This window comes from Talpa europaea, assembly GCF_964194135.1.
Source record: "Talpa europaea genome assembly, chromosome: 5".
Classification (NCBI taxonomy): domain Eukaryota; kingdom Metazoa; phylum Chordata; class Mammalia; order Eulipotyphla; family Talpidae; genus Talpa; species Talpa europaea.
The window spans coordinates 2791451-2818961 of NC_140071.1; the positions used below are offsets into that span (position 1 = coordinate 2791451).

Consider the following 27511-nt stretch of genomic DNA (forward strand, 5'->3'; position numbering starts at 1 on the left):
GTTCTGAGCAAGCAGAAGCTGCAGTCTTCAGAAAAGACGAGAGCATGTGGGTGAAGACCCGTGCACGCTGACCACCTGCTCCCTGAGCCCGAGTGTTGTTACTTGAGCATCCTCTTAGGAAGCGGACCATGAACAATGTACTAGGTTCTTGGTTTTGCTTTTCTATGGATGACAGACGATTTGGACATTGGTTTAGCTTCCTTAAACAGACTTTCAAAATAAAGCTGTCGAGAATAAATTGCCTAGAGTTGTACCATCCTCTGGGTTCTGCCAAGACGCTTTTATTTGGGGCATAGGCTTTATGTTATTAAATATTAAACCATAGTGAATCACCTGCCACCTATAGCTCAGCACCTGCCAGAAACAGGGCTGAGCAATTCAACTGTGGCTGCTCCATCTTCAGAGCATCCCTCGGAGTCACATCCCACTTTGCAGAGAGGGAAACTGAAGCCTGCCTGAAACAGGGTTTGCTCAGCATCACACTGGCCACGCTTCACCCTTGCAAGTTCGGCTCCTGTGTCTCTAACTGACCAGGGGCACGGATGCATGGGACGAGCATGGGGACCCCCGGGGCGTATCTTTACGTTCCTCCTCTACTCCAGCCACCACTCTCTTGCCACCAAATCGATGTTTTCTGTTTTCTATTCAGAATTTTTTCAAGATTAAAGCATCTTTCTCTTTTTCCACATGTCATATCCTATGTCTTCTGTCAGAGATGGTAACCAACAGGACAATGGAAACGCCCCTTGGGCTGTCCCCTGGTATCTCATCAACTTCGCATCAACTTTGCACCATGGCTCAGTCTTCCTTGCAGGGGAATGGCAGGAAGGAAAAGACAGGCCCGGGAAGGGGATGGAGCTGCAGTGCTGTGTGGCCTCCGGCTGGACGGCGATGGGGATGACCTTAATGTATTACCTCTGGGTCCCAAACCTTATCTGGTGGAGACCACGCCCACCCCGGGGCCTCGTGAACACTAAGCCAGATGGGCTCCCGGGAGTCGCCAAACAAGCGCAGAGCACACGGTCCCGACACACAATGAACCTTAGTTCTCTTTTTCTTCTTTAGAGTCAATTTCATCGCAAAATCCAGAAGGAACGTCCGCTGTGGTGTGCGCCCACGCGGGGCCCGCCGGTCAGCCCGGCTCTGGGAGAGGGTGACCCACGGACGGGACAGTGCTGTAGATGCGAGGTCCTGAGGGCAGTGCTGCGCGTAAGCCCCGACTTCTGAGCGCAGCTGGAGAAACGTGTGCAAGGACTCGGAGACTCTGGTCTGCGCTGTGTCATCTCAATGGGGGACGATGTCTCTTTCCTCCACTAATTGCAGTTTAGCCCAAAAGAATCCAATTATTTCCAGGCCCTTAACTGCCGAGTCGGTCTATGTATTTTGCTAGTTATTGCACGATCTATTTTAGGACAGGACCCCCCGCACGGTGTACTAGTCATCAAGACCACAAAGGATGTGGGCGGCATCAATGAAAAAGAATAAAAACCAGGGAGACTTTAAGACCATGCTGTCCTCGTTAAGCAGCATTACAAGTGGGCAGGGCATAGAGTAATCGATTTATTCCAGAAATGTCAGTTTTGGTCTCGCTCAAGTACTTCACTTCTCCTAAATTGAGGACAATGCTTTCAAACTCAGTTATAGAAACTAACAGAATGTTAATCAATATGTCAGTCAATGCCTGCCCCGTTTGCCAGACAACAGAAATCGGTAAACACTTTCAAATCGAGATCTTTTAGTGGAAAATGGGTCTCCTTTAAGTCACGAAGAACCCGGAGAGTTTTCTGGGGAGGGGAGGCCCCAACACCAACCTGACTTCTCTGGAGAGAAGAGGATGTAAGTGGCAAATGACAGCCTCACATGAGCTTTAAGGGACACACTCGTTTCAGGGACTCAGCGGTGCCTGTCCTGTCATGAAGATTGACTAGATTCACACAGAAGAGTCTGGGATCAGCCTCATCGGGCTCCACAGTCCTTTCTTGCTGAGCTCAATGTCGCGGGGCCCCTCCTTCATCACTCAGCCTGGGCGTTGACATTGGATGTTGGACTTTGGTCTCATTCGAAAACCCCTAATCCCATGCATTTCCCTTTGACAAACAATATGTAGAAAAAAATAGGAAAGCACTTAAGTGATGGTAAGACATGCATACATGCGTGTGACATAAAATGTATGTCATCCCTCTACCCACCCACCATCCCCTCTACCAGCTGCAGGGTGCAGGCGATGGCAGCATTTTTTTCTTAGCAACATACAGAACAGTAATATGCTTCACAGCCAATGGCATATCAGAAATGATAAAATAGGATAGATTGAAACAAAAATCAAGCTTTTCTTCTAGTACAATAAAAATTATAGAAAAAATTACATTTTAATAGCTTTTAAAAATACCTGACTGTTCCATATTAATGCTAATAATTTTCATCTGGTTCGTTTCTTTTAAAAAGAGACTTTTAAAAAGATAGTTAATTAAAATAGTAGCTGGGTAATATGGAATTCCCCATTTTCTAGATAAATTAGCTTAAATCAGGAAAATAGGTGGTTTTCTGTGTTTTGCTTAAAGTGATATCATTTATTATCTGTTGTTGGAATCTTTGCATATTTCTTATCAATAAAAAGTACATCTTGATAGGTGACAAAATTATATTACATTGGGAGGGTTTTATATAATTTAATCCCCTGTACCAGAAAGGAAAAAAGGACCATGTGATACGTGTTTTATGGCAGTGATTCAGAGGTCGCCTCTCAGTTGCATTCAGAGCTGAGGTGACGATTTATGGAGAGCTGCCATTGATTCTTCTGCCTGTTTCTCCATTACAGCTGCCATTTCAGGGCTTCCCTGGTGGCCTAGGGGTTAACTCTCAGCACTACCACCATAATGGCCTGAGGTAGCTCCCTGAGGTAGCCAGGAGCTACCCACATGGTGCAGCAGACCTCTCCTGTCTCCCTGCTGCTGCTCTCAGCAGTGGATTTCAGTAGATCTGCCTTCTCTACTCTCCATTCTGTCTCTGGTGACGTCACTCAACCCCACACCTTTGGCCTGTACCCCAGTTCTTATATGCATAAATAAATACAACTTTAAAAAAAAAGCTCTAGTTCTCTTAGCTGCTGAACTAACTCCCAAGGGAGAGCCATGGGTGTGGAAGTTACTTATTTTAACTCATACTATTAATTTTTAATTGAGTTTAATAAATTGATAAAATTGATTTTATGACTGCTACAATGGGAAACAGTTCACAACAGACTCTGGAATTAAAAATCCAAGAATCCAACAGAGCTTGTGCACTCCATTGGCAAACCAGCACTGATTTCTCCCAAGCAATTACTCTTCACAATAGCCTGAAGCCTAGCACAGCACCCTGCATGTCCATGTGCAAGGCAGGAGCTGAACGAGTCAAGCAGCCACTGCATGGGTTAGTAGGAAAAGTTCTAATCAGAATGTGAATGGGCCCCAGTGGGGGTTCAGATGGGTTCCCTGGAAGCCTCTGGTGGCCCAGCAGAGGGCGGGACACTCACGGGACAGGTAGAGATGTTCTGCTCCCACTGCGTCATGCTGAGGCTCTGCTCCAGGCTGGTGCATTTCTTCATTCCCATGTCCCAGCCACAGTACGGGTCCTGGGCCCCGATGCAGGCACTGCAGGCGACAGCAAAGGTCAGCAGACAGGCACAGCGCTGCCCACCAAGACCCGCCTGGCCCTCGGAGTTGATGTGGAAAAGCTTTAGTCAGTACCCTGGAGAACATGGCTATTTGCCTACACTATCAAGTATCAAATTCAGTTTTGATCATTGATTTTGGTTGAAATATCTCTATTTTTTCTCTAAAACATAAGACACCATAAGTCATTCAGTGTCACAAGGGGAGCAAAAGTCAAAATCTTGCAACACTCACAAATATTGTTATGACCTTCACTACCAGCACAACCATACTCACCTCCATCATCATCACCTCCATCGTCATCACCTCCATCATCCTCATCACCACCACCATTGTCACCATCACCACCACCATCATTATCATCATCACCATCACAATCACATCACCACCATCAGCATCACCACCATCAGCATCACCAGCATCACCATTATCCCATTAATAACAGGCATTATTTGTTGAACACCTACTGTGCAATATAAAATCATTATATCATTTAAACACAGGGTTCCATGGAATATTTTGAGCTGTTATAAATGAAAAGCTGCTTTTACAAACATCTTTGTCTTCTTGTAATGCTGGTGGTAATGCAGGTTCTGCATGGTTGTAATATTCCATTATCTGTTAAGATATTAAAGCCTTTCTGCAAACACAACGCCCATTCATTAAAAACACCACTTAGGTAAAAATATCTCCTCTGCATTTAAAGTATTTCATGCCATGGGAAAATTTCTGTTAAGCTCTACCTCTACCTAAATTATGTTTGAAGAAAAACTGGTCCTCATTAGTTATTAATTTTGGAATTCAGGGCTCCAAAGAATCCAGGTGGACAATCCAGAGTTCCTGTGAACACAGTCATCACCAAAGTGGCTTTTCCTCATTCTGCTTTGAAGATATCATTCTTTGCATAATGAATCATTTTAACATAAATGTTTCCTTTTTTTTTACTAATAGTCTTAGATTATTCTCATTCTATAAACTGCCCTGATAATTGAAAGTATCTGAATTCAGGAAACATATTGGTTAGAATACGAAGGTTTAACTTGAAAATACATTTATTGAATAAGTGTTTTGGAGGTGAGTGTGTGTTTTACAAGCAAACCTTAATTCTAGAAGGTTAAACTATTTTCCTATTTCTAGGACAATGACATTGATATTCATCTAAATCCTTCCTTTACATTTTAAAGTTTGTAGCTTATATGTTAACTTGAGTATAAGAAAAAAAGCATGTTTGTTAAATAGGTATATTTCTTAATTCATTTGACTACATTTCTGGAAAGTTAGTGCTACTGATTATGATGGCCTTGCACATTAGATTATTTAAGTACTGATGATTTTATCTGGCTTGTCTGTGGCAGTATGTCATTTAGTTCTTCTATTAAGAATTCCTGCCATATGAACAAAATGTGCTCATTAAACATGGGATTTGAAAAGTGTTTCAATCATTCGCTCACTTGGCTCATACCTGGAGCATCTGCCAAGACCAGACTTTGAAAGTCCGGGTGCACGAGTTGGCAAAGGAGACACAGTCACTGTACCCCAAGGATTTATGTTGAGTAAAGGAAATAAACAGTGAACAATTACAGTGATGCACGTCAACAACCAGTGCTAAGAAGAAAGACCAAAAGGGGGAACCCCCATTTCAGTGGATGGGTCTGAGGTGTGGGAGCACATGGGGCGTGGCATTGAAACCAGGACCAGCGAAGTGAATAGAAGCAACAGGGGACACCAGAGCAGAACAGGAGATCACCTGGGAAGGCGCCCAAGTGGGAGACTCGGGTTTGAAGAAGCAAAGGCACGCAGGCTGACTTTGGTTGAGCTGAGGAGGAGATGCAGGAAGATTAGTTCACCCACCTCCTAAAAGCCTTGGGGTGTCCCTGTAATTGCTGCACCCTTTAAAGTGCTTCCCAAACACTGCTGTGAACTAAAATCAACAATTAAGAGAACACCCAGCTCGCAGGTGCTAAGGAGAAGTCGAGAGTCAGGTCACAGCTGGCCTGGTCTTGGGAAGAGGCGGCCTCTGTGATAAATGCAGAATCTCAAAAGAACTACCTCCAGGCAAATCCACGACTTCAAAGACAGACTTCAAGGCTTATGACTTTGCTAAAACTCCCAGTGCCCAGGAGTGAGGGTCCAAACTGATTAGGGAGTTTGAACAACTCTCTCTGTTTCCCTCAATGTGAAGGCAAATCAGCTAGATACTTTGCCAGGACCCTTATCTAAATTTTCTTTGCCTCTGCAGAAAATCCTTGAAAAAACTTCCGCAAGCTCTCCAATTGGATGTAATCTTCCCTAAGAAGCTCAACTTTCAAGCAGCTTTCCCAGAGCTAACCGGAGGCTGTTCCCTGACTTGAGGCTTCAGCCCTGATTCTTTAATAAACTCACTTAATTTTGCCTGCCTCCGTTGATTTTTAGCTGACATGGTGCAAAAGCCACCTGTTAAATACAAGCACTTGTTTCTACGAAGGCAGTGGGGTGGAGAGGTCGCGTATCTCCACAGAGGCCCCTTGTCCCTCCTGGATGGTCTGAGGGGCCTCATTCCTGGATACTGACACCTTTGAGTTGCATTCAAAATACTGCTAGAAAAACAACTGAAAAAATACAGTCAGGCCATAACCTTCTTGAGAAATGCATTCTAAGACATCTACCCCTCTCTCATGCGGCAAATCCTCAGGACACATGTTTCCTCAGTTTTCTCTTTTGCAAAAGTGGAAACAGTATCCCCAAGCCATCACTCTCAAAACAATAGGAATGGTTTTGATGATTACATTATTCCATAGAGTAAGTAAGAAAACCATTTTCTTGACATGGGATACATCGATCTATTCTCATTAATCTCTAATCATAATGCCAAACCATTCTATACTATCAACCTCTAGAATGTCTGAAACATTCTGCACCAAAAATACTAAACCCATGATGGCCACGGGCTCCTCAGTTAACAGGGTGATGTCAGAGTCCACGGTGCACCCCACAAAGCAGGCGGCCTCTAAGCTGCACAGGTGCATCCATTAACAACCGTGTCTGACTCCTGGGCAGCAAGGCCAGGTTGTGTGATGACGATGGAGGGGCCGGGAGGAGACCTGCACCCAGCGGGGAGCAGGCCACAGGCATGTAGCTGGACCACAGCACAGGAAGGGGGACGACCAGGACTGTGACCCAGGACTCGGGAGAGAGAGGCGGCCAGTGGCAGGCCAGGAAGGGTGACATCGAGGCTGACGCCACAGCCCCACGGGAGGATGACGCGGGTCCCTGCTGTGACACTGGGAGGGGAGCCTGGCAGCTTGTCCTAGTTTCCCCTGAAGTCCTGAAGTTTGGGTTCCCTGCATCACGGGGAATGGAAGGGTGGAGGCTTTGCTTTGGCAAAGAAATTTGGCTGTAGATAGAGCATGTGCCAGAGAAGATTAATTTATAATTCCCAGGCAGAACTGAGATACAACTACAACTCTAACAGCAGCTTCTAAGCTGGGACACACGCCAAGTAACAGACATAATTACTAGTAAAATACATGATCATACCCACCATGCATAACTTGCTAAAGGCATTTAATAATAATTCATGTTACATGCTATGATTTGTTGAGGAAATGAATGAACTAGACTATCAGGTTATCCCTGACTTTTAAAACATTAAAAACTACGATTCACGCCTGACTATCACGAAATGATACGGATTAACTACAGCGAGGATTTCTCAGATTTCAACCTGCTTTGAGATTAACTTATAACTGATTGGCACTACCAGTAACTTCAAATGAATAGTTTTTAGTTCAAGCCTTATTAGACAGAGCACTCGAAGTTTCAAGAAAAATTTGTTTTAAAACTACACGATTGATAAACGTTTATACGGAAGCATTTCGAGAACAATGATGATGAAAAACAATGAAGAAGGAGAGTGGAGAGCGTTTGAAATAAACAAATGTGCTTTCTGGAATCTTGTAACCTCCATCAGCTTTGGCCTCTGGCCCCACCCAGAACGCACTTCACGTCGCACACACAACCCGAAATCCTCTTGGCCAAGTCTCTCCTCACCTCGCCCTGTTAGCTGAGGAGCCCGTGGCCTTCATGGGTTTAGTATTTTTGGTGCAGAATGTTTCAAACATTCTAGAGGTTGATAGTATAAATGGCGTGGCGTTATGTTTAGAGATAAATGAGAATAGATCGATGTATCTCAGCCTAAGAAAACGTTTTTTCTTATTTACTACATGGTGTAATTTAATCATCAGATTGGGCCTCCATCCTGTGAACATTCCTCTTGCACAAACGTTAGACCTTCCAGGAGGAAGCTCTCAGGAAAAGGCATCCTCAGTCACTGCCAGTGTGTACTCAGGGACCCAGCCCAGGACTCAGGTCCTAGAACAGTCCAGAATCAGACTCGCTGCTTCCTTGATTTGGGGGTAACATCTAAGGCGACTCCAAAGCCAGCAGCTGCGACCCACATCAATATCCAGAGGTTTCATGTGCACCAGGATTTCTCCTTAGTCTCTGAGCTCCAGGAAGGAGATAGGTCAGGGCATCAGTTGGGGGTCTGGCTAGGCGCTGAGCACCCTCTAGGACAATAAGCATATTACGAATTAACTAACTCAGGGAAACCCATAGTCTGCTGAGGCTACACCAAAGCCAATGCAAACAAAAGTCAAGACAGTGAGTTTTGGAAAATAGGAAATTCATTTTGAAGGGAGAATATTTACTTGTAAAACAGTCGCTTAAGGAATCATCCCTCTGACTGCCTGTGTGGTTTGCACTGGAGGCCAAGGTCCTGGTGGCCCTGGGGATCCCGCTGTCTCCCCATACACAGCTTGTCCCCCTTTGGGGTGGATGCTTTCTTTAGGGAATATTTCATTAACAAAGGTGCCCACGGCCTTCCTGGAGGCACAGGGTTAAGTCTCAGCTCCATCAAGCTATCACCAGGCACTGTGACATGAGTTCAATCCCCGGCCAGGGAGCTGACCCAGAGGGCGCAGCAGACCTCTCCTGTCTCCCGGCTGCTCCTCTCAGCAGTGGATTTCAGTTGATCCACCTGTTCTGCTCCCCACTCCGTCTCAGGGGAATCCTCTCGCCCCCTGCACTTCCGGCCTGCACCCCAGGTCTTGTATGCATAAATAAAAATAAATCTTTAATAAAGGTGCCCAGCTCTTAACCCCACCTTTTAAAACTCTGCCCTTTGAGCAATACGTGTCTTCAGGAACCTAATCTCTGTGCTCATTTTCTTAATGAGGCGTTAATTGCTTGACTAAATGACACTATTACAGGCTAATGAGTTCCCAGTAACCAGCGACTCTTTCACAACTGGAGAGCAAGTCTTTTTCTTAATGGTTCCCCTTTTTCCCTCCAGTTTTAATAAAAGAAAAGTTTAAAATAAAAAAAAAAAGACAACATTTCCTGAGTAATCTTTTTAAACTCTTAAAACATAAATAAATCACTTGAGGATGAAAACCATCTTCAAAGGCCTGCCTTTTGGTTGCATGTTTACAGGGTGTGAGTCACCTTCTAGCAACACTACAGCAAACGCCAACAGCCCAGCATTTCCTTCTTTCTGATGTTTCCTGCCACTGCTGGTTTCCAGAAAGGCAGCTCTGCTCTTTCACAAGAATTAATTTTTTTCTCAAAATTTAGGTTATGAAGTAAAATAGCAAATTGGGGAGCAGCAGGGTGTCCATTTGCTAATTTGATAAATGTTGATGGAGCCTGTGGTGGTCCAGCATCAAGCGGGTTGCTGCACAGAAGCTCACGCTCCTGAGGGCGTGGGGTCTAGACCGGCCTGCACGGGGTCTACACGGGAGCTGTGTGGGGTCCACGCTGGGGATGCGAGAAACGGTGTCGCCTGGGGTCAACTCTCCTTTATACACATCACAGATCACCCAACTGGGCGTTGCCTTTGAAAATCAGATTTTCAAAAAAAATAAAACATGACTATGATCTTGAAAAGGCCGGGTGTTTACTTAAGGCTACTTCCTCTTCTTAAATACCTATTCTAATGAAATTCATTGATAAACTGATTTTCTATCCACAAATAAAAATACTATTCTACTTTGAAAAATACATTCAACAAAGTGCCCAGAGGCCGCTCACCTGTTGCCCTGTTGCTATTCAGCGTACTGCTTCAGGTGTAGTTTGGAAAATTAAAATTGCTTTTGTCAAAAAAATACACAACCACTACCTGTCCTCATAAGTCATCAAAAAGAAAACCTGGTCATGGTGACATTAGTTTCCTGGCCTCTGCACCTGCTTTTTCCAAACTGCGCTTCAATCACTGCTGTGGTCAACAGCAGACTGGCCTGGGCATGAGGGAGGGCAGGTGGCACTGGGTCCCCTGGGCCTGTGGCAGGGGTGGGGGCCCTTCTCTCTTCCTCCTCCCCAAGGGTGTATGATGGAGCCTTAGGAGAAGCGCATCCCGAAGGAGCTGGTGCCCGGGACACACTCTGAGGCCTCCCAAGGAGGGGGCAGCTTTGGGCTGACCGGACAGCATTGGACACCATCCTCTGCCTGACGTCCACATTGGGGGACACACATATGTACATGCACACATAGACACACGCACGCCCAAATACATGCATCCACATATATTAATATGCGCCTCATATATTCAAACAAAACCAGCGGCGATGATGGTAGGAAAGTCGACTAAGCGTCACGCTGCAGCCTCCTGCGCTGAGTAATTGCTTTTGAGCTGACAGCTGCGTTCGGTCATTGCCAGGGGCTAATCCTCAGCAGACATAGGGGCTCATGTCACCCCAGCACATGGTGCGTCATCCGAACCCCCTGCCCGGACGCAGGGCCCTGAGGGGGCAGGTGCCTGTACTGCTCACCAGGAGGGGCCCAGGATAGGGGCGGTGGGGCTGTGGGGGTGTGGAGGGGGGCCAGGCCTGCCTGTGGGGGTGGCGGGGCTGTGGGGGTGCGGGAGGGGGAGCAGGCGCGAGGGGCAGGGCCTACCTGCGGGTGCGGTGGAGCTGGCAGCGTTTCAGCGGGAGCCTGGCCACGTGCTCGCGCAGGCCCACGAACAGGATGCTCTGGCTGTGCAGGATCCGCAGGCTCCTGACGGGCTCCGGCCGCCTCTCGGGGAAGAGCTCGATCTCCTCCAGCAGGCAGCTGGCCGAGGTGGGCGTCAGGGGCGCCCGCACCTTCTTAATGGTCCCGTGATCTGCGAAGGCAGCGGGGAAGGCAGGGGATGAGGCCCGCAGGTCTGACTGGCCAGGGAGGCAGCCAGAAGCCCCAGGAGGGGTTTCCCAGCTTCAGCAAATGCCCATGGCGGGGGCCAGTCCAGCCTGCCCAGGCCGCAGCTGGAGGAGGCCAGTCGCTGAGTTCACGGCCCTTGGTGGAGAACGGGCCATGGGACAAGAACCGCCCGGCGGCCCTGCACCCCGTCCGGCACAAGCCACACGCCCAGAGCAGCCAGCGGTGCCACCCGGGGCATCTGAGCCACCTGGGAGACTGTACCGTCAGCCTCAGGGTGACCCTGCCCGAAGGGCAGCCCAAGGGGGCGGCTGCAGAGACTTAAGGGCCAGCAGCCGCCCTGCCCCTCACTGCCTGGCTGTCCATCCCACCCTGTCCCTCTGCCCGTCTGTCCAGATCACCCGTCCCCTCTCCTAGGCTTTCTCTGAAATGCCCTTCTTGGGCTCAGCTCCCTGAATTCTTTGTTCTGAACACCCCTCCTGACCTGACGCCCCTGCTCCGGGCACTCTGCGGCCCTGTCAGCCTAAGCGCGGCCACCGGCCTGAGGAGACCTTGGCTGCAGCCGAGGCCAGACACAGACATGGACACTCCAGGGCCCCGGGGCACGGCACCAGGACGCCACCGCCGGGGCACGTGCCAGCCACAAGCACGGCCTCTGCCAACACCCAGCGCCCATCAAGCTTCTCAAGCCATCCTGAAAATATTCACCAGAACCCTCCAGGGTGGCGAGAGGCAAAACACGCGCCCCTTGAGCCACAAACACGGAGGCGGAGGTGAGTTTGGAGGTGACTCTCGACGAGAGCCTCCGCTTCCAGCCAGCAGCCCAGCCGCAGCCCTGGCACAGAGCAGGCGGCGGGCACCCAGCGGCGAGTGCCCTCGGGCAGAGGAGGCGCCTCCACAGGGTACACAGGCTGACACGTGTAATTCTGAATAAAACGTGTGTTGAAAACACCCCCAGCGACCACTCATCGAGGATGAAGGGGCCGGCTCTCCCGGGGGGTGCAGCCTGGCAGCCCATCGCTTACTTTATCTCAAGCTGCTGCTTAAGTAAGTTACTTTTGAGCAGGTTCAGGCAGAAATTAAATTATGCCGCGTGCCGGGAAGATTAAGCATGTCACGCCTGGCTTTGAGGAACAGGCGGGCGATCGTGAGGACACGGGGCGGCAGCAGCAGCAGCACGGGCCCCTCCAGCTCCCTCTTCACACACAGGGCTCCTGCCTCCAAGGGCTCCCCAGCACCCCGAGTCCCCGGCCTTGGCCTGGAGCGGCCTGTGCCGCTGTCCTGGGACTCCCGCCGCCCGTGTCCTGGCTCACACGGCTGAGTGTCCCCGTGTCCCCCGCAGCCCGGGCCGGGACAGTCCCGGGGCTCACAATGCTAGGCGGGTGATCCTTCACCTGCTACTTGTCTGCCCCAGGCGAGGCCGCGCGCACGGGCTGGCTTAGTTCCTTCCCTCCGCGGGGCTGTTTCTGTCTGTTTCCTCCATCCCCAGCAGGGACAGACTTCAGCTTAAGACGCCACAGAGGAAATGCGGAGAAAATCACTTTAGTTGGTTCCACCTGATAAAATATTCACTCTGAAAGTTTGCCACAGAAAATCAAACCACACACACCCTCTCCATACTGGAAATTCAACTCCCCAATCAAAGCTGGTTGCAGGGGACACAAACAGGTGCCAGGAATACACAGAACCTTCGCGACCACCCTTTTTACAAGGGGCTCAGAAGAGCCTCCTGGCCCTTTTTGGCAAGGGCAGCCCGGCCTCGGGGAGGGCGGGGGAGGGGGAGCCGGAGCAGGACAGACAGCGGGACGCGCAGAAGTGACCCTGCTTTGGCACCGACTCTCAAAATATTTGCCTTTCCCTGAAAGTGTCCACCACAAATCAGGTGATCAACACGGGAAAGAGAGTCCTGTACTTGGAGTTTCTCTCTCAAATTGAAAACCAGATCATCACGAGGAGGGAGAGCTACCGCGGGATTTTTAATACTGATCCAAACTGACAAGGGTTGTCATCTGAAAGACATAAATGATCATATTTACGAGAAACTATCATTAACTATTGCACCGAATGACTTACATTCGCCTTATCATAGCAGAACAAGAAGCTTTTATGCTGCGGGCTGACACTGTAAATAAAGACGCCCACTTAAATCTGCATTTTAGTTAAACTAGGAATAATGTTTTTATTATTAGCATGTCCTGTTCAATATTTTCCACATTTTATCTGAAATTCAAATTAAAGTGGGTATCTTTATTCTTACTCGTTAAATCTGTAACCCTATTTGCCGACACCCCATGTGATCATCCTGATGAAGAACACTGAGTATTCTTTATACATGAAAAGAATCGAGTTTCAGGGAGCAGAAAAATTGAGCTCCAGGAGCTGTACTTCCAAAACCCTGTAAGGGGGTCGGCCATGAAAGGCCTTTCCACTTGCGTGCTGTTGGTCCAGTTAGGAGACTTTCAAAGCTCCAAAGCAAACACTAAGGGACACGTTCTTGCGGATGAAGTTCTGGGGTACCTGGGAAGAGGGAGCCTCAGATTGCCGCATCCCCTTTCAATACATGAGCTCTTGGAGATGGTGAAAAGCTTAACCAGATGGGAAGTGTCAAGGCGGAGGTTAAGTCCCTCAAAAGGGGATCACCTTCCATCCTTAAGTCACACAAGTAAAATTCCAGCAGCCACAGGTCATTCTAGTTGAAAGGGAATTACAATATTTTGATTTTGAGGAAAGCAAAGTCCAGAAAGCTTATGTGAGCCCCAAGGCCAGACTACAGGGCAAGACCACAGACCCTCGGCCTATCAGTCCAGGGCTGGTCTCTAAAGCTTCGAAGGTAGTTTTGTTCTGAAAGTGTGGGAAGGAAACTGCAGTCCCTCTTTGTGCCTCAGTAATAATAGCTTGGCCCATGAGTTCCTAAACGATCAGGTGGAATAATAAAACAGTGCATCGTTGTTATTCAAGGAAGAGACTAAGATACGATTTATAGACATTGCTTCTCTTATCAGAGGATGCCGGCACGGGCGGGCGAGGGATGATGTGTCATTTATAATCCAACATCTCTATCAGGATTTGGGGGCTCATTTCCATGAACTCAGGAAGCAAACAAGAGAATAAACTGCTGAAAAATATCTTCTATTTCAGCTTTACTTAAAAATAAAAAATCCAGGTGGCAAAGCATTTGTTTAAACAAAAAAGCTCACCCAAAAAAGGACTCTACTCCTTTATATATATAATAATTATTATATATAATATAAACTGTCATGCACACAATTCGGTTATTAATGGGTGAGAATTAACCTTATTCTGGGAAAACAGTTGATAATTTTCTAATTTTCAACATTCAGTGTCTTTACCCACTTGCCTTTAGAAGTTTTAACAAGATGCTATTTGCATTCCAAGGACGACTAAGTATTGTTAATAGTCTCTCATTGGGTATGAAATTAGAAGGTAAAATATTGTAATTTTGTGTCCCCTCTAAATTTGCATGTTGAATCCTTAATGCCCAGGACCTCGGAATGGGCCTGGAGATGGGCCTTTAACGAGGCGATGAAGGCAGCATGAGGTCGCTACTACGGAGGCCCTAATCCAAGCGGATGGTGTCCTCATGCGAGGAGGCACAGAGACCTCCGGAGAAGCCCACCCCGGGCGGCCCTTTGACCTTGGACCTGCAGCTCCAGCAGTGGAGGGCACGTCTGCTGCTCACCCGCCCAGCCCATGTCTGGTTACCCTGTCGTGCAGCCGAGCAAGCCAGGACAGGGTCTCCACGTCACTGTCGTGTGAAGCATAGATCTTGTCATGCAGATAATTTGCTCAAAGCAATTTCAAAACTAGACTATAAATAATTTTTCCATTTCCCTAAGATATCATGACTCATATTCTGATGCACGGGTATTATAAATTACACGTTAGACTCAAATATTTTTAGCTTGCAAGATCCTTCCCTAAGAGTCATATTACTAAGAGCCCACCTTTTCAAACATTGTCCTTTATTACCCTAATTCCCTCTGGGGATGGTCTTGGGCTAGCAAAGCTGTGAACGGTGACACAGGCCACGGAACCTTGCAAAAGATCGATGCATTTTGATAAACATTATGAAATAATTCATAGCGACAAAGCTGTTGCTCACGACCTTTATGCTAATGACCCTGGTGATCTTGAGGGGGAGATTAGAGAGAACTGAGTGCTCAGGAATGAACTTACGAGTAGCTGAGGAAAAGGTCACTAATTAAATTGAATTTCTTTTTGGAAGATTGCTGGAATTCGACTCTCACCAAAATTTCAAGCATTTATGAAAAAAATCACCTTTTCGGAAAGAAGGCAGGAGGGGCGAGGGGAACAAGGGGCTTCCACGGAACACCTCCTGTTGCTGTGGATACAAATAATAATGTTTGATTTTTTCCTACATGTACATGATCGGATGATTTCCTGCAATTCTTCAAAGCTGGAACAACAAAGCAGTTAAACCCAAACAAGATCCCGCGTGCAGGGGGCATCAGTGCTGACCAGCCGGAGGACTCAGAAGAAGGGAAAAAGGTGAGAGAAGGGACTCGGCGTGGGCTGGAAGCCCTGGTGCCTCCTGGCCCGCCCGCTTTCTCCTCCTGTGACGTGCCAACGTCTTGCTGCCATTTGATGCTTATTAGGTGGCTTTCCAGGCACCAAATCTGCACACACATTGAAGAGACAAGAGGCCTTTCTGTCACTGGAGGCCAGTGATAGAGCCAGAGAGTCACTGCTGGCCGCGAGGCCGCCGGGCTGGGGAGCTGGGTGCCCGCCCCTGCCCGCAACGGTGCGTTCAGTTTACTGGACTCCCCATGCTGTGTCCAAGGAGCGTTTGCAGCGTTTGTCTCATCGACCCAGTCACTTCAGAGGAAAAGGAAACCTTTGAATTTGCGTCCATTACTATTCCAGCCATTATCCGGGAGGTAATGATGAAATGCCCTCTTCCCTCAAGGCCACACGTTGCCATAGCAACAGATCATTCCTGAAGTTCATCAGCTCTGCAGGTCTTTACCCCAAAGTAGCAAACAGCCGACAAGTTACAAAAGTTCCTTCATTTTAACTTCTAATTGAGCAAATGAATTAAATTGGCCTTGGCACGAGAACTCAGCCTCACACTCAGGTGGTGAAAGGGTGTGGAAACAGGCAAACAGACCTTCCTGGTGGCGTCTGCCTCCGGGGGATTTCAATGAGGTCAGGTTATCAGATTCAGCTGTCACTTAATTCTCCCCCAGAGGAATATGTTAGCAAGTGGTGGAGACAATATCCCAGCCGTATATTGCAGGGAATGTCCTTAACCCCCTAATGTTCTTTCAAACCCTCGTCCTGCATCCCCACCCTCGGCAGGTAAGTCTGGGGAGTCAGATGTGGGGGGACGTGGCCTCCTTCCCCGGGATCTCCTGGCTTCTTCACTGTCATTTCTTGGCTGGAGAACAGCGCCAGCACACAGAGGGTGCTCAGGCAGCGCACATGGACTGCGTGTGGACCCCGGGGCCGCGGCCCAGGTGAGACCCAGCCTCCGACACGACAGGCCGAGCGGCCAAGCTCGGGGCTTGCACAAGTCCGGGCCCCTTCAGCTGGGGTGTCCCGGGAGCCCTTCCACGCAGGGGCTGGGACGGCGCAGCTCACACCATTGTGGGAGCATCCGTGGGACTGTCTTGCCGCGTTCAGCTTAGAGATGACCAGCCCGGCTCATGCTGGCCGGGAGTGAGCTCCCCGCGCCCCGGAGAGGAGGCAGCAGCCGCGCCGCGCTTGCTGAGACGAGCCTCAACAGTGCCTCCGGTCCCCTAAATCATAAGCTGAGCTTATACAGCATTTACCACTGGAGTTTCCTGTGACTAAAAACCATATTAGATTTAAAACAAGAGAGCAATCAATAGGTCCTCGGGGCATCTTTCCTGAGCTCTCGTCCAGCCTGCAGCTTAGACATAACTCCAGCCAGACTGGAAATCACTCTGCTTGGGAGCAATTCCAGTTTCTGGAAGGAAATGACTCGCCTTAGATTTACTGTGTCTACATTACAAAACGGCCACGCAGCTGGCGAAGGTGGCGGCCCCTCTGGACAGTCACCAGCAGGTGGACAGAGGCGGAGGACCCCCCACTACCCTGAATGACAAATATTTTGGGTCTGGTACCAACAGGAAGACCCCAAGATCTGAGGAACAGGGGCTGTGGGTCAAGGACCCAGTTTTGAAAGGCTGAGGTGCTGAGGGTCAGCTGCCAGGTGGTCATCACAGGTCAGCCACGCAGCCACGACCAGGACAGCTGGCTCCTCGCCAGCCCACGCAGGGGCCAGCAGCGCGGCCCAGGGGCACAACAGGCTGACATTTTGTGGTCAGCGGAGTTTCTAGAGAAAGAGAAGACAGAATCCAACTCAAAGAGGGAGACCACCGTGAAGCTGCCCTTTGCAGACCACTCAGCAAGGACAAGTGAAGGCCTTAATGCTATTTTCTTTCTTGAACCTGTGGTCTTTGGCTATGGTCAAGGCAGGTGTTAAAGATAATAAATCAATTGATCATATCAATGAAACCCAATTGGATTCACGAAGCACCTACCCTGGTAATTAATTGTCATGGTCACTTCCAGCACCAAGGGTGACGGTACTGTAGTATATGATTGCAAAATCCCGCACATGTATTTGCGCTTTTAGACAATTCATGATTGGATTTTTTAAGATTTATTTGTTTATTTATTTATACAAGCACTGGGTACAGTCAGAAGTGCGGGAGGGCCAGAGAATTCACCAGAGCCAGAGCGGGGAGCAGAGCAGGCAGAAGGACCGAAGGACACTGCTGAGGGGAGCAGCGGGCGGCAGGAGAGGTCTGCGCGCCATGTGGGACCCTCCTCCGGTGGCCGGGGAGCAGCCGGGGATCGAACCGGCGCTGCAGAGGCTGCGGGCAGCTTCGCAACCCAGTGCTCAACCGCTGCGCCACCGGGGAGGCCCTCATGATTGGATTTTTTAAGCACTGGCGCCAATGCACGGACTTTGAGTCTCCCCCAACCTCTAATCTGTTCTCGGAGTGTAAAGACCAGCTTCTGCTATGTTCAAATCACCATCTTTGTCCGGGACTTTTACTAACTGCAGACAACGCTCAGGACTAGTTTCCCAGGCTTAAAGAAGGAAACCTTTCTAGAGGAAATTCTCTGGTGACTCAGTTCTCCGTCTACTCACGGAGTAGAGTCAACAGCTACTGACTCTCGGCACTGAGTCAACAGCTACTCAGGGCAGCCAGAGAGAAACGGGGAGGCCTGTGTGTCTTCACACTGGCTTTTCTTTGGTCCGTGAGCTGTGGTCTACCTGTGGTCTACCTGGACAATGGAATACTCTTCAGCTGTAAAAAGGAGAAGACTTGCCATTTATGACAGCAAGGATGAAACTGATAGGGATGACGCTCAGTGAAACAAGTCAGAAGGAGAGACAGATATTGGATGAGTCCATGCAGATGTGCAATGCAGAGAAAGAAAGTAAAATAATGGACAAAACTAAATCAAAATAAACCTTAAAAATAGGACTGCAGAGTCTGCCTGTTCTGCTCTCTGCTCTGTCTCTGGTGAATCCTCTCACCCTCCCGCACCCCTGGCCTGTACCCCAGCTCTTGTATAAATAAAATTAAAAATCTTAAAAAATATATGATTACAGAATTGTGGCTACCGGAAGGGGGGTGGGTGCCTAATGAATTATGGTGGAGCACTGTGGGCACCTTGGTGGCAGGCGGGTGTGGTGTGGTGTGTGTAGTAACACACATCTGAAGAGGTGTGAACCTGAACCCCTGAATCACATGCAGTGCTGCAAACCAGTGTTGACTCAAGATTTTAAAAAAGATGTTTAGAAAAGATAAAACAAAATCTTGTCTTTAAAATCAAAACAAAACCAAGAATTGCTACATAATTGTAATTTCAAGGACTGTGACTTGAGGAGCTGGTTACATTCCAACTGCTTTACCTCTTCATACCCGGTCTCATCAGCAGACGTCACGTCCTCAGCTTCTTGAAGGGGATATTTATTTATGTGATTTCCTTGCAGGGCTAAGTCAGATAGGCGAAGTGGGAACAGCATTTGCCTCTAGGGACGCTGGCCCGGGGAAAACATCACCCCATCTGGACACTGTCAGAATCGTGTGGCTCCTGGACTACAGCCCCCAGGGCATCTGTCGTAAGGACAATTCTGTTGAAAGACCCTAAAAGACCCTATTAAGAAACAAATGTGGCCATCTCCACATCTCAAAAGAGAAAGGAGATAAAACATTATAAACCCACAAATACTTGTACAGTCTTCTTCACCTCATGGCAAGACGTGGCTATCTTTTGAGAGAACCCAATTAAAAGAAAATCTGGCATCGACATGCTGCAACTGTTTCCCCACATCCCAAGCACGTCTGCAGACAAGGTGTTGTCAATATTTGCTCTGTTACAACAGTCTGCGGCAGGCGTCTGGGGCAGGAGGTGGGAAGCGGGGAGCGGGCAGTGTGCCGTGTTCGCCCATCGGGCGGGTTTGGGGGAGTGGGTTCCAGGTGGGAAGAGTCTTGACAGGTGCCTCTCACTCCCCGCACCTTGAGCCCTCTCACTCCCAGGTCTGTCAAATCTCCGCCTCTGCCTCTCAGGGATGTCGCCCAGGCTCCCTGAAGGGCTTATTTGCACAGAAGCGATGGGCTGTTGCCTGCGGTTGCGTGCTGTGTACCCGCGCCTGCGGGGAGCCCATAGACAATGTCGCTGTTAATGACATTTCATGACACGTGGCCGCGGCGCTCACCCTCCTCAGCACAGCCGAGCGAGTGAACTGCTGTCTGGAATTTAATTACCTGGAGGCAGAGGCCTGGGTCGGAGGAGTAATGGCTGCTCATCACTGCCAGCCAGGGTCGTACATACAAGTCACCAGTACGAGGAATGTGCAGAGACAGGCATGAAGGAGGTGGGCACCCAAAGGCCAGGCGGGAAGTGTCCCACCACAGCAGGGGTTGCTCCACTTTGCACCAGGCGAGAGGCCCAGCAGCCTGGCACCCCTGAGTCCAGCCGCCCGCTCTGCCCATCAGACGGGGCCTTTCAGAAAGGTCACTCTGAAGACAGCTTTAGAGGACAGCAGCCCACCAGGCTCCGATCATGGACGGCGGCTGAGCTTCCCCGGCGCAAAGATGCATTGAGCACAGGACCGCATTATCCCCGACTTTACAGCGCTAAGAATTCCTATTTGACAGTTCGAAGGGTGATTGTGGCAAGCAGGGCGGATGGCAAAGCCCCCGTCACTCTGGCGCCCTCCAGCGGGCACAGACGTTCTGTTTCTTGCATTCCAGACGGAATTCCAAAGTCTCGCCCATCCTCTGTGTCCACGGGGTGCCACGACAGCTCCAGATGTGGACAGTCCTGTGGTCACCCCCAAGCAGCCGGGGTCCTGGAGTCACAGTGTGAGAGGCAGCGCCCCCTGGAGGACAGGTGTAGCGCCAGCACCTGCGGGCAGCCAGGTTACCCTGAGGGGCAGGTGCTCGTGCCCCCAGGCAGGAAAAGGGCAGTCAGCTGGGGGCGCAGAAAGGAGGGAGAAGGGAGAGTGGACACCGCGGCAGGGGTGCAGGTCTCGTAGTTGGTGGGAGAAGCTGACTGTGAAACATTGTGAAGGCGCTTCCCCGCGCCCTCCCCGCCCACACTGCAGGACTCTTTCTAGTGCTGACATCTGTTCTCCAAGCACTGGAGTCAGAAGGGGCCTCCTTCTGCTGGAGCTCTCCAGCCGGGTCCAGATGAGCGGACGGCAGGGACCGGCTGGGGCTGGGCTCTGGCTGCAGGGGCTGCGCCCTTTCTGCCTCAACTCCGGTAACTGGAGCTGCAGCTTTGGCCCCAAGGAGGAAGTTAAACTTTCAAAATTGAAACTTAAACTTCTATTAGAGGGATTTTTGTTTGTCTGGTTTTGTGTTTTTGGGGTACAGGCCTCTCGGCTGGCTCGCACCATGACGGGGCCCTGGCCTTGAGTGGACATGTGGTCTCCGTAAATGTGATTTAGCAACATGGCAATGGGAGGGGCCCGGAGGACACCAAATTGTTGGGAGACCCTCTTGCGGGGTCTGAGGTAAACGATGAAAGGCCTTCAAAGAAGAGCTGGGCCGATGGGAAGAAGACCCGGGCGTACATCACTGCAAGTCTTCAGCATTATCACATGATTGTTTCACCCAAAACAATAATCTACTAACTCGGTTGCTGTATGAGCAAGAGGGCCGCAGGCCCAGGGACAGAGACAAAGCTTCAGGATTCAGACAACTTTAGGGTTTCTACACAAAAAGATGAAGAGAAACAGTTTGCATTTCTCTAGTCCAAAGACCAGCTTTACCAGCAGGGGCAAATTTCAGTCCACACTGATGGTTGGGACATGACCGAGGATGACAAGGAGGCCGATGCCGAGCGGGAAGTGTCCTCCCCAGACACAAACGTGGAGTCGCATCAGCTCCGAGGAAACTTAGGTATCTACTGATTTATAGCCTGTAACACCCTGTTATTTGTGCTTAGGGAGCTAGGCATGAGCTACTAAATTTATCCAGAAAAACATGCTTAAAAACAAAATGCATTAAAATGCAAGAACGAATTGTCCCTATATTTAGTAGAACAAAGCAGTGATTGGTTTTCATGCCATTTTAAGGGGTTTGGCAAACATTAAATTGTTTTCAACAGTAGACTTCTCATTTTAATTGGGCCTGACATGAACAAATACTAGAATATTAATTCTGTTTGTTGAGTTCAGGGCACTGAGAAAGGTCAGGGTCCAGAGGAAGCCAGACGGCTTGACATGTAGCTGCAAGACCAGATGCGAGGAGAAGCAGACAGCTGGACGCATGAGCCGGGCTGCTGACCAGAGCGCACACCCCGGGGCAGGGAGTCTGCGACTGAGGTCCATGCAGGGCCCTAGTCCCAGGAGCACCGGGGTGGCCCCCCATCCCCTACAGCCTCACGGTGGCTGTTCAGCTTGGGATTCCCTGGCTGTCTTGTCCCACGCACTGCCCCTGTGCCCAGGCTGTGTCCCTCTTCGTATAAGGACACTCTGACTAAGGGCTCAGCCGCCTCCACTCCAGCTTCGCCTTGACCTACGACAGCTCTGGAAACCCTCTTTACAGACAAGGTCACCTTCTGAGATATTGGTGAGTTGAACTTGAACATGTCCTTTTAGGGGACACCGTTTAACCCATAATGCCAGGGAATCAGGACTTGCCTGCTCTGCTATTATTCACCTCAATCATTCTGTGATTAAACTCAATTTTCTTACATTTTATCAAATAGACGGTCCAACCACAGAATGTTCTCTTTCAGCCTATAGGAATCTCTTAAATAAACGGGGACATGTTGAGGAAGTCAATTAGACTCGTTTTTGCAATTTCCAGCCCACGACACAATTGCAGAATACGTCTCCATCACCAGATCTCCCAGTTTAATGCGGGCCTCTGACAGGGAGCTGCAGACAGACTCCAGAGTTGAGGGAGGTAACTGTTCATAATGGCAGAGGGGCTACTTGGGCTTGGTGCCCCGAGGCTGCTCTCAGGGACTGTCCAGTCTCTCTGGTCAGTCAGGGGGACACTGACACACCCCTCACTGGGCAGCCTTGTCTTCCTCTTTGGAAAAGGAGCTGAGGGGCATCCACGTGCTGGAGAAACCATACATGGATAAAACAGTCCCCCAAGTGGAACTTCAGCTTGAGTCGCAGGAGTTGCCAACCGCTAGTCCAGTCGGAGAAATTTCTAGAATAGTTTGTTTTTTCAAAGAATGCCGTTTTTTCCACAAGCTGATTTCTCAGTTTTTAACAACGATGAGTAGCAAGCAAACAGCCATCAAAATGCCATGTTCTGTATTCAGAAGCGATCAGGAAGAGAAGAGAGGGAGGGTCTGCTCCCTCCCCGGTCTCCTGGCAGCTCCGAGGAAGCCCACAGGTGAGGCTCTGGTGCTGTCTGCACCTGCAGGTCAGGGTGCCCCTGGCCCCGCCCCGGTGACACCCTGTCCAGCCCTCGGGAGGCTCAGGGCCTCACCCATCCGGGACGCCTTCTCTTGTGCTTCACCCTTCTCGGTGTGACGATTCCCACCGTGGGTGTGACCCTACAAAAGGCGGGTCCACGGGGCTCAACTCAGTGGCAACAGTCAGGACTGGGTAGTGCCCAAAGCCACAGTCCTTGAGTGGAATCCTGTCTCGACCACCCCCTGCCCCCCCAGATGGCACTCAGCGCCTGGGGGCTCATCCACAGAAACACTCCCTGGGCCGAGCCGCCCACCGCCCAGCCTCCCTGCTCCACTTTTTCCCATAGAAAAGTTGGGGTCAACCTTTCACTTTGCTGTTGCCTTCCTCTGCCACGCAAGCTCGCTCAGGGCAGGCATCTATGTTTTTGTTCACTGCTGAGTCTTCCCCAGTGGATGGGACACTAAAACTGGCACTAAACTTGCATCTCTCCATCTCTCCCTCTCAGAGAAGATTGTCACACGTCCCTCAAATGCCCAAGACCGAGGGGCTGTGCTGGACTCACCCTCACCCCAACCCCCAGAGCATAAACAGGATCCGCTAGTTCCTCTCCAGGAAACACCAAGATCAGCGATTCCCAAGCCTTTCTCCTCTTCATCAAGACCAGGAGACTTTCCACATTCATTCCCCTGATGGTGCTCCCCCCGTGAGATGGTCACAGCACAGCTTGTCCAACTGTCGCTGCACCGCACGTGCACCTGCCCTTTGCACGTACGACTTCATGTCCGTCAGGAAGCAATATCCGCCTCCTTGGGGCGGTATCACCCGCCGAGGCTGGTGTTGACCCTGCTGCCCACCTACCTCCCGGGCTGCCAGGCCCCTGCCCCAGCTCTGGTGTGCACAGAAGGGGCCTCGGCCAGACTCTCGCCCACCCATGGGGTCACGGTGCGGGGACACGCCACTTGGCGCTCACTCACACTTCACATAAGTGGCGGATCTTAAAGCAAATTCATAGATGGTGCAAAACATTTTCATCCTCAATATGACCATGTCTGCCTTGGTGGTGACCCTTCGATTCATTCTCCAGGAATTATTGACCGTTATCTTGGAAAAAATGTATTGTTTCATGTGATTTCCTTTTTTAAAAAAATGCATTTTTTTTGAGTGAGGTAAGTAGGTTTGCAACACTTTAGGATTTGAGGGGAGAGGTTGCCCAGGCCTGTGACCACACCGTGCTCCTCACCAGGGCAGTCACACGCCGTTTCTTTGCAAAATGTTTCACCTGGTTATTATCCAACTTGGAGCAAAACCTGAGCCTCTGCCATTTCCACCTGCCACCTCCACGCCCCGGAACTCGACGGACACTCTGGCCACCTCTGGCTTTGTCACTGTCACTGCCCAGCAAGCAGCGCGAGAGCAGGGCTCAGGGGCTCAGGCCTACCGGGGACACCCCCGGCAGGTGAGTGGGGATGGAAACGGGGCAGGAAAGTTGGGCAATGAAGTCAGGCGAGGTGTCCCCACGAGGCCACCCTGCACAGACACAACTTGGCAACGGGGCATCTACCTGGGCAGAGACAAAGGGTACACAGCACATGGATGCAGCAGCCTCCGTCCTGGAGGGCAGCAGGGCCGTGGGGCAGGTGGGCGTGTATGGGGGAGGCAGGGGCAGAGCCTGGGGTGAGCCCCCGGGCAGGTGCACATCAGGGCGGGACACACAGGGAGGAGCAGCCCCGGAGCTGCCACCCAGAGAGTTGGCGGGAGAAGCAGCCTGCACCCCGGTGGGTGCAGGACTGTCTGTGTCGCAGCCCGGAAGGACCTGCCCCCCACGGCCTGTTGCGTGAAGCTGAGCCCGGTGACCCAGGGCCTGGGGGAGGGGCATTTGTCTATGTTTTCGGTAAAATGTTCTGTTCTGTGGCCCCACAAACGCGTCTTTCAGCTGCTTCTGCAGAGCACCCCGACAGAAGGGCTGTGAGCGCCCTCTGGGAACCCGCTGGACCCAGCACGTGATCCCAGGCGAACATTCGAGCAGCAACACCCCCTAACAAAGCCCAGTGTCCTCCATCATCCAAGTTAAGAGGTCTTGACCTGAAGAAACTTACTGAGCAAATAGGGGCGTGGTGGTCTCCCCAGAAGCATGGAGGGCAGTGAAGATGGATGTGAGCACCATGGGGTGTGTGCTTGTGAGGATGCGAAACGCACCAAAGGCTGGCGCTGGGGCAGCAGGTTGAGAACTTTAGACCAATCAGAAGAGGGGGGGGCTCCCCAGAGAGGGCGCGGGCCTACCTGTGGCCAAATAGAGGATGTGCATGAGGGCGTCCCGGCCCTGCACCACGTCCACGGCCACGTGGGAGAAGCGGCTGCTGTCCTCCAGGAAGGCCGGCACGGGGGTGACCGGCTGCACCACCTCGTGCATCAGGATGAACTTCTGGGCGTCCTGCAGGTTCCTCTCCGTCAGGTTCACGTACGGACCCTGGTCCACGGTGCCGCACTGCAGGGAGACAGGCTGTCACTGGGGCCCAACCTGGACTCACCCGGACCCACCTGGATCCACCCAGACCCACCTGGATCCACCTGGACCACCTAGACTCACCTGGACCCACCTGGACCCACCTGGATCCAGGCCACCCCAATGAGACTGCCTTGGAAACCAAATACACCCAGCAGGGAACTGAGGTCTGCACACACCAGGGCTTCTCTCCCCTCAAAGCCCTATCCTCGGCCTCCCTCTCAGTGTAGATGTGAACCCATCACTCTTGGGGAGTCTCTCAACTTCATCATAAATTGGCTGATCAGGAGATTAAAAACAAACTCACATGGCAGTCACTGCTGACTTAAACGGCCTGTCTATAAAAACACCGTGTCCCCTCTGGAAGAACTCAGAAGCTCTCTGGACAAAAGGAAAGCATGCCAGCCGTCCGATGAGGAAGGTAACCAAATGGGAAAGGTAACAATCCATACACCACATAGATTTGCTAGCTTTCTAGGGGAGCGGTGGGTCTACACATGAGATATGGACTCCACGAAGATATAATTGTGCCAGTTAATTTTGTGAATTATGCAATACTGTATGTCATTCACAGACCACAAGAGCAGTGTGCAGGCTCATTGCTTTGCACTCATATTCCAAGCGAGACGAACAGACTTTTTGCAAACTTGCAAGAGAGAGACACAGAGATGAGGGAAGGGAGGGAGAGAGATGGGGAGAGACGAGGGTCTAAAGGAGGCAAAAGAGGGAGCGAGGGCGGAGTCAGGGCGATGTAGAAACACGAGGCCTCGAATTGCTGAGAACTAAGTTCAGAGCTGCGCTGTGGAGAGCTGGGGCGGGATGGAGGATGGTTCTGGGCAAGGATGAGGTAAAAGGAGAGATCAGAAAGAGGCAAAGCTTCCCTGGGGCAGAGCACAGAATCAGAAAATTGCCACCAATATTTGTCATTTCTTCCATAACTTCAAATCCTGGTTCCCACAAAGGCTGATCTTGAGCAGAACTTCATATAAGTAGGTTTGATGGAAATGAAATCCCACTTTCATGCCATCTGCAATACCACTTACAACATGTGATTTCTAATCCCGGATTTTATAACAGGTTAGAGGTGCAAGTGTGAGATGGAAATTGCTTTGAAAAACAGGCATTCTGCAGCACTTGAGAGAGCGCCCCACTTGCCATGAAATGACGGGCTGATTGGAGATTCAGAGAATCTCGGAATGACATGGATTTTGAGTCTGGGCTGATGCTTAGTTTAATGCCACATCCCTGCAGAGGATGGGCTGGGTCCCCAGGAGGGGTCCCTGGTGCCAGGCCAAGGGATAGCCCCAGGCGGGCTCCCTGTGCCCTTGATGGGACGACGTGACAACAGGTGAAGGGCTCAGCTCCCTACTTCACAGGAGTCTCAGGCGAGCAGAGCCTCCTTGTCTCCACCCTGTCACCATTAGGTGGCCAAACACCGTTCGAGTCACTCTCCTCGCAGGACACCCGCGAGGAGTCAGCAGGGGCGCGTGGGCTGACTGACAGCGCCTGTAAATGACCAGGGGCCAGACAGCAAGCCTGGCCAGGGAAGACGGGAACCCTGGGGTGAAAGCCACCCACTGGGTACAGGACAGCCGCTCGCGGCCCATTGAGCTGCATGGGCCGGAGGGAAATGAGCAAGTGATTATTTATTTATTTTTTAAGAGATTGATTTATTTATTTATACAAGCACTGGGTACAGTCAGAAGCGCGGGAGGGTGAGAGAATTCACCAGAGCCAGAGCGGGGAGCAGAACAGGCAGAAGGACCGAAGTACACTGCTGAGGGGAGCAGCGGGCGGCAGGAGAGGTCTGTCACGCCATGTGGGACCCTCCTCCAGTGGCTGGGGAGCGGCCGGGGATCGAACCGGTGCTGCAGAGGCTGTGGGCAGCTTCGCAAGCCAGCGCTCAACCGCTGCGCCACAGGGGAGGCCCTGAGCGAGTAATTAAAGGAAGGAAAGGCTCAGTGGGTGACCACAAGCATTTGCTGTCGGGCAGGTTGGCCCGGGGGACTTCACAGAATCACCCTATGTGACTGTCACGCTGGCAGCGCGGATGTGGCCTGTCCATGAGGTTGAAGCCAGCTCTGGTGGGTGTGGCCTGAAGTCGTGCAGGTGAGTAAGTGCTGAGAGACCACGCTTGCTGGTCTTCTTTGGCGGAAGCCAGGGCACTTCATGGGGTTGGGGACAGTCAGCTCTGCACTTGGGGAGTGTTGCACGCGAGTTTCCTATTCACAGTGTTTTTTAAAGGCCCGGCATACTAAAAGCCAGCAGCAATAA

At 50.6% G+C, this 27511-nt stretch overlaps 1 protein-coding gene across 1 annotated transcript in view; it reads right to left on the reverse strand.

The window, feature by feature from the left end:
* The window catches only part of SEMA5A (semaphorin 5A), a gene marked incomplete at both ends in the record, with an annotated part of 211126 nt that overhangs the window by 45960 nt on the left and 137655 nt on the right, over positions 1–27511 (reverse strand). The window contains 3 exons of the mRNA XM_084233709.1: positions 3515–3632; positions 10584–10791; positions 25015–25219. Of these exons, the coding sequence (XP_084089835.1) occupies positions 3515–3632; positions 10584–10791; positions 25015–25219 (531 nt within the window). The remainder of the gene's footprint in view (positions 1–3514; positions 3633–10583; positions 10792–25014; positions 25220–27511) is intronic.